Source organism: Nomascus leucogenys, chromosome 22a, assembly GCF_006542625.1.
Source record: "Nomascus leucogenys isolate Asia chromosome 22a, Asia_NLE_v1, whole genome shotgun sequence".
Lineage (NCBI taxonomy): Eukaryota > Metazoa > Chordata > Mammalia > Primates > Hylobatidae > Nomascus > Nomascus leucogenys.
In genome coordinates, this window is record NC_044402.1 from 60,018,600 (window position 1) to 60,031,561 (window position 12,962).

The 12,962-nt window shown below is 32.5% G+C and overlaps 1 protein-coding gene across 1 annotated transcript in view; it reads right to left on the reverse strand.

Moving 5' to 3' along the window:
* The window catches only part of GFRAL (GDNF family receptor alpha like), a 65,304-nt gene extending 55,436 nt beyond the window's left edge, over positions 1–9,868 (reverse strand). The window contains exons 1-3 of the mRNA XM_003254126.3: positions 9,847–9,868; positions 5,570–5,704; positions 3,487–3,645 (exon numbers count right to left, since the gene is read on the reverse strand). Of these exons, the coding sequence (XP_003254174.2) occupies positions 3,487–3,645; positions 5,570–5,704; positions 9,847–9,868 (316 nt within the window). The remainder of the gene's footprint in view (positions 1–3,486; positions 3,646–5,569; positions 5,705–9,846) is intronic.
* Between the last annotated feature and the right edge of the window lie 3,094 nt (positions 9,869–12,962).

Below are 12,962 nucleotides of genomic sequence, written 5' to 3' on the forward strand. Positions count from 1 at the left end.
CCAGAATACTGAAGAGGAGGAAATACTTCCCAATTGATTTTACAGGCCAGCATAACTTAGATACCAAACCAGGCAAAGACATTGTAAGAAAACAAATCAACCATGCCAATATGCTTTATGAACATAGCTTTTTAAACAAAATATTAGCAGTTGAATCCAGAAATACAAACAGAATAATACACCATGATTGAACAGAATTTAGCCTTGAAATGAAGGGCTGGAACAACAGTAAAAAATCAAATAATGAATTTCGCCATATAAAAATCTAAAGGAAAAAATGTGATCAAGCTTGGCAGGACATGGGGGAGGAGAAATGGAGAGAAGTTGGTTAACAGGTACAAATATACATTAACATAGAAGGAATAATTTCTAGTACTTGATAGTACAGTAGGGAGACTATAGTTAACACTAATTTACTGTATATTTTAAAATAGCCAGAAAAATTGAAATACTCCCAACAAAAAGAAAAGATAAATGTTTGAAGTAATTAATAGTAATAGAGGCAAAAAAGTATTTGCAGAATTCAGCATTTATGCATTTATGATTTTAAAAATGAAGAAAACCCAAAATATAAAGGAATTTCCTCCACTTGATAAAGAGAACCTGCAAAACACACACACACACACACACTCTTTATGGTACAAAACTGAATGCCTTTCTCCTAAGACAGGTGAAAAGGTAAGATATTCACTTTCGACAATTCTATTTAATATATTGAAAGCTCTAGTTAGGGTAATAAAGCAAGGAAAATAAATGAAAGACTACAGATTGGAAAGGGGAAAATGAAACTCTATCATAGATGACAAGACTACTTATGTAGAATTTCCTGCAGATTCTAAAAAAAAAAAAAGAATAATTGCATTTAGCAAGTCATAGGCTATAAGTTCCATATAGACAAATCAATTGTATTTCTATATAATCATTATAATCAATAGAAAGTTAAGATGTAAAATAAATTACCATTTGTAACAGCACCAAAAACTGAAGTGTGTTTGTAGAAGTCTAAAAAGTTGTGCAAGAACTATATACTGAAAGCTATCAAATACTGATGAACTAAATCAATGAAGTTATAAATAAATGAAGAAATATATCATGTTAATAAATCTGAACACTCAACAGAGTAAATTGGTTTATAATTTCAAGGTAAGTTCGTCAAAATGTCAGCGGGATTCTTTGCAGACATTGACAAGCTGATTCTAAAATGTTTATGGAAAGACAAAGGTGTGGTCCGGCCTAGTGGCTCACACTTTTGGAAGCTGAGGCGGGCAGATCAATTGAGCCCAGGAGTTGGAGACCAGCCTGGCCAACATGGCAAAAACCCGTTTCTACTAAAAATACAAAACTTAGCTGGTGTGGTGGCACATGCCTGTAATCCCAACTACTTGGGAGGCTTTGGCATGAGAATCGCTTGAACCCAGGAGGTAGAGGCTGCACTGAGTGAAGACTGAGCCACTAAGCTCCAGCCTGGGTGGCAGAACAAGAACAAGGCCCTGTTTCAAAAACAACTACAGCAACAACAACAAAAATAAAATTAAAATAAAATAAAGACAAAGAAATAGAATAGCCAAAATTATTTTTAAAATAACAGTTAAAGGAATCGTACTACTTGATTTCAAGACTTTCTGTGAAGCTATAGTAAGACTATAAAATATTTGCAAAAGTACAGAATTAACTCAATGGAACAGAAGTCTAGAAATAGAGCCACCAACATATGGCCAAATGACTTTTGAGAAAAGTAAAATTAATATTATTTTCCACAAATGTGGGTGGAACAATTAGATATATGCATGGAAGAAAATCTGACTTATATCTTGTACTGGATACAAAAATTAATTCATAATGTAACACAGGCCTAAATATAAAACCTAAAACTACATCATTTCTAGATCTTATGAGAAAATCTTTGTTAATGTGAATTAAATATTTATTAGATGCAACATCAAAAGTATGATCTATGAAAGAAAAGCTAAACTGAATTTCACTAAAAGTTTTTAAATTCTGTTTTTTAAGACACTCTTAAATGACATAGACTAAAAAAATACAAAACACATATTCTGATAAAAAAGTCTATTCAACTTACAGAAACAGCTCTCAAAACTCAATGCAATAACCAAACACCAATTTAAAAATAGGCAAAAGTTTGAAGAAATACTTTACCAAATAAGATAGATAGATAGATGGCACACAGCACATAAAAATATGCTTAACATTATGATTAAGTGCAAATTAAAACCACAATGTGGTACCACTAAATATATATTAGAATGGCAAAAAAAATGTGTTGCTGGGAATGTGAAGCAACTGGAAATTTTATACATTGATGGTTACATTAAATCTGGATTACAGTTTAGAAGCTTTTTGTAACATTAAGCATATACTTACCATGTGACCCCACAATTTCATAAGTGAAATAAAACTTATGTTTGTCTGAATCTTGTATGTGAGTATTTATAGCAGCCTTATTTTTAATCCCTGAAAACCTGGAAATAATGCAATTTACTTTCAATAATGAATGGATAACCAATCTGTGATATACTCACACAATGAAATACTACTCATCAAGAAAAATAAACTTACACATGAGAAAAATTAATGAATCTCTAATGTATTATGTTAAACAAAATAAACTGAATTAAAACGGCCACATGTTGCATAACTTCATTTGTTGATATTCTGGAAATGGCAAAATTATGGAACAGAAATTTGTCCAATGAGCCCACCACGGATGGTTGAATGGGTTGGACGATGAGACCATTCCGTGTACATGAGAGGTAAATCTACCTCTTGTAAAGTGAGAGAAGGTTGATTGTGAAAGAATTGAGGACTCTGTGATAACAGGTGCATTTCTCTGCTGATTACTTTTCAGAGTATATAGGGACATTGAAGACTGGAAACTGTTCACTTTAGAACTGTTTGATCTTGCACATCTCTTGGAATGTTGTACAGTTAAGGGTACATGCAGGCTAGCTGATCACCACTACACCATTGTATTAGCCTGATTAAATGTCCCCATGCAAAGGCAAGTATAACTCTAGCAATTATTTACATTTTGATTTCTCCCAGGAGACTCTGAGTTCCTTAACAACAAAGATAATATCTTATTTGCCTTCTATCATCTAGGTGTTGTGCAAGGCCACAATAAACTCCACAAATATATGAATTGAATGAGTGAATCTATAATTCCACTGACTGGAATGAAGCTTAGAATTGTGGCTACCAATGAAATAAATATGTCATGCACTTACTGAGACTGAGGTCTATGGCTCACAGAACCCCAAGGTACATCAAGAACTGTATCAAAACTCCTCACGTACCCCTCAAATATATACACCTACTATATACCAACAAAATTTTTAAAATAATAAAGCTTTGAAAAGAATGAATCAAATTACAAAAAGCATTAATCAGATTACATAAATGTGGTTAATTTTGAAATTTTTGCTTTCTTTTTCATGACTATAAACATTTCTTATAACAAAATATTACCTGATTTATTGATACATTTTTTTCCAAGCAGTTTGTTCACAGTACAATAGAAGTCATCAGTGCAAAGACACTCTTTAAATTGGAAATTGCTTTCCACTAAGTACTGGATACTCAGGTTGCAGTATGATGGATTCCTCGTCTTGCAGGGGTCACCTGGATCTCACAATCAAACACATAACACTATAGATAGTAATCTGATTATAATTTTGAATTCTTCCTCCCCAAAGTACTTTTAACATATTAACCTGAATAATGCATTAATATGGTAAAATAATCTGGGGTTGCTGCAGGATGTCCATATAAGTGACTTTTTATGAAAAACCTGTATTTTCATTGAATATTTTCCATAATGTACTTTCTATATTAAAACTTTCTGCATTTCAAAATAGCTTTTTCCTACTTAGAATATCATTTCTTGCTTTTCGGTAAAAATAAGGCTACTCTTACTGGAGGTGACCAGAATGCTCTCTAATCTTAGCATTTTGTCAGCTTATCTATTTTATTAGCCATTTTGTCATAATCTGATCTTTTATTTTCATGTCATTCTCAGACTATAGTAAGATATGTGCAGGTGGCTCTAAATTTATCATTAAAAATTATGTGGTCCTGGCACATAGCACTCAATAAATATTATTGAATAAGTCTTTCATAATTACCAATATTTCATTTTCTGCATTAATTTAAAAATACATAATCCTCTACCTGAACATTTTCTTTTATTTATTATTCTGAATAAAACTACTTGAGTTTATTTCATTTGTACATTTGAGAATATGCATGTTTCAGCTTCATACATAAAATAATTATGCAAATATTGCAATTTACTGCAAAAGACTTACTGTTTATATACTGAAATTAAATAAGGTACAATCTGTGACACCTAAATATAATATTTTGACAACATATTTTAAATTGCCTTATAAAATGTAGCAAGAAGGTTAATCATCAAAATAGACTATTTTTAGATTATACTGTAGAACAGATTATACTGTAGAACAATGTTCTACTGTATAAATTGACTATGTTCTACCACATAGTTTATTCTATTTACTTATTCTATTTACTTTATTCTATTTATAGTTTATAGTATTCTATTTACTTCATTCTATTTACTTTTAAAGAAAGGAGTCTTACTATAATGTTCTCATTCAAGGCTTATTTAGCTACTTGAATATTCAATATATATATATATTTTCTTTTTAAGGAAATACAGGCCAGGCACGGTGGTGCACGCCTGTAATCCCAGCACTTTGGGAGGCCGAGGCGGGCAGATCACGAGGCCAAGAAATTGAGACCATCACGGCCAACGTGGTGAAACCCCGTCTCTACTAAAAATACAAAAATTAGCTGGGCGTGGCGGCATGCGCCTGTAGTCCCAAGCTACTCTGGAGACTGAGGCAGGAGAAAGAATCATTTGAACCGGGGAGGCGGAGGTTGCAGTGAGCCGAGATCACGCAGCTACATTCCTGGCGGCAGAGCGAGATTCCGTCTCAAAAAAAAAAAAAGAAAGAAAGAAAATACCAGTCACTCCCCAATCTTCACATTCTCAACTCTTGAACCTCCCCACAAATGTCTGTAAGGTAGGCCAAGTTAAAAACAGAACTATAGCTTTAATTGTTCTTGACATAGAATTGGAAATACTGTATATATGTTTCCAGAATATAAATTTTACATTATACATGGACAAATACACAACAATTATTATAACAAATCTTATTTTTTCTATTTTATCATTGACATATGTAATCAAAATAACCTCTTATTTGAAAAAAAAATACTGCCATGTTTCTGAGAAGAATGCATAAAATTGTGGCATTATACATGGTGAGAGAGGTAAGAAAATAATCTGAAATCTTGAATAATGCTGCCCTCAGCATCAGTAATTAAAGCCCTTTAGTAACTAAGAAAATCCTTTTGTAATTAAATTTGCTAATACATGATTAAAAGTGAATCGATTGGGGGTCAAGATTGAATAAGATACTTAGAGTAAAACTTAGTTCTTAGGATAATGACAAAATATCAAATCCTGTTTTTATCTTAGTAAAAATAAATCATTTGAGTGTATTTTTAGCAACTTGTTTACCTGAATCATTGCAGGCATCTTCCATTACTCTCCAAGCATGTTTACATCCATTTGCATCACGTAAGCATTGCTCTCTTAAATACGTGCAATTATTGGTTTGTGAAGTGTATTCATTTTCCAAGCTTAGCCCCATAGCTTGAATAACAACAACAAAAACACGGTTGTAATATAAGTTTGCCATCCGTTTTCTTCAAATCTAAGTTATTAATGATAAAGAGCAGAATTATGGAAAATAACATGTAGTGAAATTATTGATGGTGGGAATAACCTGAACCTCCTCTCTAGCTGTAGATCTGTTTTTCTTTTTATAGATTCTTAAATGAATATTTTAAATTTGCTCATTTTGACTTCTCATCATCTATTTATTCCTCAACTTATAATTTATTTTTATTACTATCATTCCATTAAAACTGCTCCTAAAAATGTCTCTAATTACCCCTTTAAAATCTAACTTAATGGCTTTAAACTTTATCTCACCATTGAGCATTTTGTGGATTTTTTGTTTTTGAAACTCTTCCTTTGCCAGCCCTCCCTTCTTGTTCTCTTGATATTTATCCACTTTATGTTTTCTGACCATAGCTAAAATCCTTCCCAGGATCATTTTATTCTTCTGGTAAAGTATAATTTTAGCTTAGGTTCTCTTCTCAGACCTTTTCTATTTTCATTTTATACATTCTCTGCAGAAAATTCCATGCACTCTTATGGTTTGAACTAAAATCGTTAGTCTGATGATTCTCAAATGTGTAATTCAATCTCAGTATTTCCAGTTTTCCTGTCATAGGTACATAATTGTTATCTCTACTTGAATGTTTCAGAAACACTTTCACAGGATCTTCATCATCATTGTTCCACTGTGTACCACTCTACTTCATCTGCAATGCCACAATTAACATAAGAACCCAAACTAGAAAGCTTGGTTTTGTGGAAGACTATTTTCCATCCTCAACTTCACTCTCCCATATTCACTCTTATTAAATTTGTTGACTTTCACTTTGAGCATTTGTTTAACTTATTAGTCAGTCTGCCTCCAGTTTGAATCTTATTCAGAACCTTATTCAGACAGGTTCCTTATAACCCCTAATCTACCTAATGCACTATTCCAGTCTTGCCATTTTTCTGTTTTATATCCTTTGAACTATTTCTCATATCAGGGCTCTGATATCCCTCACCATGTGCTATCTGGAAGGTCTCAAGCATTTATCGTTTCCCAAATGATCCGTGCGTCTTCTACCTCTGCATACATACTGTCTGGTCCCTGATAAGCATTTTCTTTCTTTTTCTTCTGGAATAACCCTTTTTGTTGTTTAAAACTGAACACAATCATTAGCTGTTTTCTGGAAACTTTACTTGAATTCTATACTCCCCTTTTTCCACACTCAAATTGAATTTGACATCTTCCATCCATTTACTAGAACTGTGGGGATCCCGCAATTACAGGTTTTGCTGTTCTGTAGTGTATATATTCATGTGCCTGTCTCCACCACTGGATTGTACAGTACAGCTTTACCCGCAGGCAGTAAGGATAATTTATAACTGTATTTTTGTCACCAAACACAATGATGCAGTATAGGTATTCAATAAATGAATATTGACTTATACCCAAGTTATTAGTTGTTTATATGTAAGATATGTAAATAACTGATAACATCTAAAAAATAATACCTTCCAGATATTTACAAGTTACTTTTGCTAGAGGAGAAATCCAGCAAGTTTTCTAAAAACAATCAAGAAAATAGCAATGTTAATTTAATATGTTACACGGATTAGTCAAATTGATTCTGCTAACATGTGAACTGACACTAGCCAAATCAATTAATAGAAAAAAATATAGGAATTGCAATTGTGTTACAGAGACAGTTACAGTAACTGTCATCAAGAGAGTCAAGCTATAACTAAATAAGAGCCAAATTATTTGAATTTTTAAATGCTGTTGTTAATTATGAATCACCTGTGACAATGTAGAGTGATAGGTTTCAAGTAAGGCCTTGAAATCTTTTTTTTTTTAAATCTTACCTCTTTCCAAATCTCATCTTACAAGAAGAATCCAAGACAACTGATTGGACCATGTGTACTACTTGCTGGGTCACTGCATTTGGAGATTAGGCCCATGGGTGTAGCTTGGTAACATTTTTCTTGCTGAGGGCTGGAGTGGAAATGGACATGTCAGCTTTCTGTTTTCTCATGGGTTCATGGACAACCTCATCTAGCCAAGCCCTTGTACTCCTTAGTTGGCTAGCCCAAAGAAAGAAAAAGAGGACTCTTTTGATCCTAGCACAAAGTTACTTGGTCAAATCCAGTTTTCCAAAGACCCAGACATAGAAATTTGAAGACATAAACTCAACTTACAAGAAAATGGTATTTTATTTGCCATTAATCATTATATCTTGTGAAAAGCCCCCTCAAGAATCTTATAAGTGATAATATCCCAGATATATCATCAAAACTTCATCAGCACTTCAGAGTAATAATCACTTAGAAATACTACATATTATCTTCCCCAAATATGTTTTACTTGCTTTCACATTTTCAGTTTTTAATGTTTTACTTCCTTTCACATTTTCAGTTTTTGGTTGAACGAGCTACTTAATAGATTATTTTATAGGATTTTCCACACTTTCTACTCAACAAAATATTGACTCAACTGAGAAAACCACCTCAATGATTTGGTCCACAAGAATCAAGAATATATTACCTTTCCAAAATCTGCCTTATTCATTCCTGACTATGATTTGTGGTTTTGTATTTAACCTAGGATTTTTCAAGAATTTTCCTGTAATACTCAATGAAAAATAACTTCTGTTTTTAAATTAATAAGATGGATAATGCTGCAAATTATGTCACTGTTTTTAAGATGTATGGGGCTCATTATCCTATTAAATGTTCTGAGATTTTAAAATTCATTGTTTTCCACATTTCTTTATCAACAGACATTTTCCTCATTATAAGACCTATTTAGATAATGTCAAACAAGCATTCTAAAAAATATAATATGGGAAATGTTGGTACAACCTATCAAATAGTATAATTTTAGTTCTAACAATGTTAAGAAGTTATTTCCCTCCTTCATGCAACCTGGTGTCAAGTTAATTTAGCAGTAAAAGATGAAAATAAGAGGCCATTGCCTTTTCAACTGAGGCCATAATGAGTCTGTAATGCATTTTGTGAGCTTCATTATATTGCTGCCTGATCTATAAAAATTAAAGTTTCCCATATTTCTCTTTACCACAAAAAAAGAACTAAAGAAATATTAACAATCTTTATGAAAATAAGAAAATATTTTAGGAATAATTACAAAAAGCAAAATTATGGAACAATGGAAAAATATTACTTAAACCAAAGAAAAACTGCAAATATAAGGGATTTCTCTTCTTCTTAACTTGTTTCCTTGAATTGATATGACTCTCCTTTTATGTTCAATACAATTTAAAGTAAACTTTTTTGCTTTCTTGCCCACAATTATGCCTTTATTCATCAAGTATATATTAGCTTAAACATAAAATGTCATATTTTTAAAATTATTATCTAGCTACAATTACAATTATTCCTTTTCTGAATTCAGTTTATAGATTCTACCAAATGCTAAAGAAGATATAAAATATTCTCCAGTCACACATCTAGCAAATAGATTTTCATGGATTCTACATTAAATAAAAATAAATTATTTTTCATCAACATCTTATAATACGTTCATCAGATGCAATACAAGAGAAGTAAGTCCACACTCGAATTCTAGGTCATAAAAATTAATCAAAATATGAAGCATTCTGATATGGTGTTAAGTTGTTTTACTTCACTAAATTACTTCTAGTTAGCAAATATTAACACTGTAGGTAAATTGAATGTTTTAAATTAATCTTATTTTTATTTAATTTCAAAGCAAAATAAATAAAATAGATAATAGTTTGAAATTTTTCATCTTATAACTTGTAAATAGATACTGGAAGGTTTTATTTCTAAAAGGTTCTAACACATGTGTGAATTCCATTAATCCTAATAAGTAACTCAAAGTCATTGGGTCACTCTATACAATAAGACAGAAACAAGCTAAGAGATTAATGCAATTTTCACATTCTGCATTGTCTATAGAGTTAGAAATAAGTGAGTAAAAGTGAGTGTACATTTTTGCAAGAAGAATAAACCATGTTAAAGCATAAATTTGTAATTTACTTGGTACTTCATATTATAAGCCCCTGTTAAGCTTAAGTGTGATGGTATTCAGTTTACAAAGAATTAATATTATGAATAATTCAGATAAACCAGAAGCACCGTTCACTTACCCAAGAAAATAAACACTATCATGCTGGACAACTCACGGCAGTTCACCTGGAAAAAAAGGCAGATGCGTTTCTTCTGACAACTTTCTTAACAGTAACCGTCCAGAATAAGGCTTCAGCCTCTGTGTTTGCTTCCTAAAGGCATTACCAATTCAAGTCAGCTTCCTATGTCATCATTTCCTCCCCAGTGTTTCCTAAGCTGTGAACTGTTCTAATTATATTCAAATTCGATTATTCTCCTGAGGGTGCTGGTCTTGAATATTAGGATATTATGCCTCTAAGAAAGCCCATGAGCCAAATACTAAGAGAAATGATACATAATCTGCACATTCATGAAAAAGGTTTATTTTCCTTAACTAAAATACTACACTACGTAAAAGCCTCCCAAATATGACCCAAAATTTTCAAAGACACTTGAGTATACTCAGTCTCCACTTGTTTAATTAGCCTCATTAAGGCAATTTCATGTCATTTGAGGATATAGAAAAGCAGAAAACGCATAATAGCCCTGGAAAATGTTTGCAAAATCCAAGTTCTACTAGAATTAGCCTGATATACCTCAAACATACTGGGAAGCTGCTTCCCAAACAAAGAATGTTGTATTACATGTGCCACAAACCCCAGTATGCTTAAAACTTATGCCACTTCAGCTACAGTATCTAATACCTTCCAAATACAGCTACAGTGTAAAAAACATATTCTTCCCAGTGATGCAGAAATTCTATGTTCCACTGGAAAGATAATCATCTACATTTGTGTTCATCACTTGACAACTATTTTTTTTCCTAGTCTCAATGAAGGGACTTATATATCTTATGTCTTAGTTTGGCTATGCCCTTCCTCATGTAAACCTACAGCACATCATCTTTCTTGGGGTGTCATGAGACTTCTATTTTTAAATCACTTGGAGGCCTTTCTAGAATGAATGCTTAAAAAATAAAATGCTGCTTTGGCAAGAAATTAAGAAGAGATAGGGATGGGAGAGAAGTATTTGTGCAGTTACGCAATTGAGTTTTTGATTGCATATTGTTCATGTTCATTTTATACCAGTAGAGAAGTTATACTATATTTTGTTTTCAGCAGGCATAATGAAAAAACACAGATTCTAGAGTCCAACAAACAAAAATTATAACATTGCTTTTCTCTATAGATCTAGATGAGTGACTTAGCATTGGAAGTTATTCACTCCTTTGTAAAATGTGCTGATTGTATTAATTCTTGCTGTAATATAAAGTATGTATATGAGGGGCTTATCTCACAAAAAAATTGATTATATTACTTTCACTGACTTAATTATTACATAATAGGATTATAATATCATAAAATTAATCCATTTTTCTTCTTTTCAAGGGATTGAGTCACTAAACTTTCCTAATGACTTCTACCAAGATAAGCTTAGATATAAGCCAACTTAAAAGGGCTTAAGCTAGGACAGAGTTGGTTACTACCATAGTTGAAGAGTCCAGGGGAAGAATTAATTTCAGGTGTGTTTTAAACTGTTTTTTCTGGGTCCAAGTTGTTTGTTTCCTCCTGTCTCTTACCCGCATTCTTCTCTACCAGTCCTATTCCTATAAAGGCTCTTACCTTCTGGTGGGAAGATGGCTGTGAAGCCCTTGGCAAACATCCTTCTCTCTTAGAAAGCAGGGTAGAAAGTGTGATTCTTTTCCTATTAAAGTTGCAGTAATAAGTCACATCAGTTCTAGATGTGTCAAGTGCCAATCAGTTTTACAAAAGGAACTTACCCCATGTCAAGTATCACAGATATAGGTTGTCAGTGTAGTTGGCCCTTTTCAAAGCACAGAATCTGATGGTGCAGAAGGGGTGCATCACGAAGGAAAATTATGGTATTAGAAGAAGCAGCTGAAGGGATCTTGGGGCAGCAAAAACCACATGCTTAGTAAAGTATCTAAGTGCTGAGTTTAAGAAGAACAAGCCCAAGGAAAATAAACTTATGAAACAAAGGAAGAGGATAACATAATTTTCTGTTCAAGGAAGGCGATATAGTTATGACTTTCTAGAGTGCAGTGATCCACAGAACCTGAATGTAAGACCCCGGGAATGGTGCTAATCTTTGCCAGACAAGTACAGCTGCTGAGGTCTATAACTTATAGGTATAGAAAGCACCTGCGGTCATATAGCTGTTTATCCAACACAAAATACTATCAGCTGTGTTACCATTGAATGCCTGTTTATCGAGCCATCAGTCCTCTTTGTGTATAGACTCCTTCTCAGAATAATATTTTCAGGGCAAAAAAATTTTTTAAAGATTACAAAGGAAATTAAGTATGTTAAAATATACTTGTCAAAATATGTTTTAAATTTGTGATAAAGTAATACATATGCTTCCTCATTGCAGAAGTAAATATCAAGATCTAAGTGAGTCTAAAAATATTGTTGTTTCAGTGTAGTGATTATGATAGATCCTAATTTGAGAGAACTTCCACTAATAAAGTGTTATATAAAAATATCTGTAACTTCTATTAGTGCCAAAGATAGCACAGGAAGTACTGAATTTCAATGAGTTTAGTAAAAAGATAACACAATTTTACCCCAAGCAAATTATAGACACCTCAAATTAATAAACTCCAATTTAATGTCAATGAAAATAATATTCTCGATTATTTAAATGAAAGCTGCTATTGAATCAGAACATTGTAGAAATAGAATCATCAATTTTGATAGTTTCTAATTATAATGTGTGCCTAATTTTAAAATGTATTCTACATTTCATGTAAAATGTTGTAATGTATAAATGAAACAGAAGAAAGTACAGCTGCTCTGCTGGGAGTTTTCATGAGTAGTCCTAAGCTCTACTTATTGGGCTTTGCCAGCACATCCACAGCTGCTACTGAGGCATCCAAAGGCTCTGAAATTCCCATTCAAAATTCTCTAAATGTATGTAATTGCTGTTTGATAAATTTTGTTTTAGCTAACGTATCATTCTCATGACAGTTAAATGCACTAGACCTCACTCCTTGGCAAAAGACATATAATATTTACTAAAAGGCTTTTGTATCAAAGACTCTACAAAAACAAAAATGAGGAACAGACACTAGTTGCATGAATTGGATAAACTAGAATGCAAATTAAGCTACATATAAAAAGGGAAAAAAATTGTT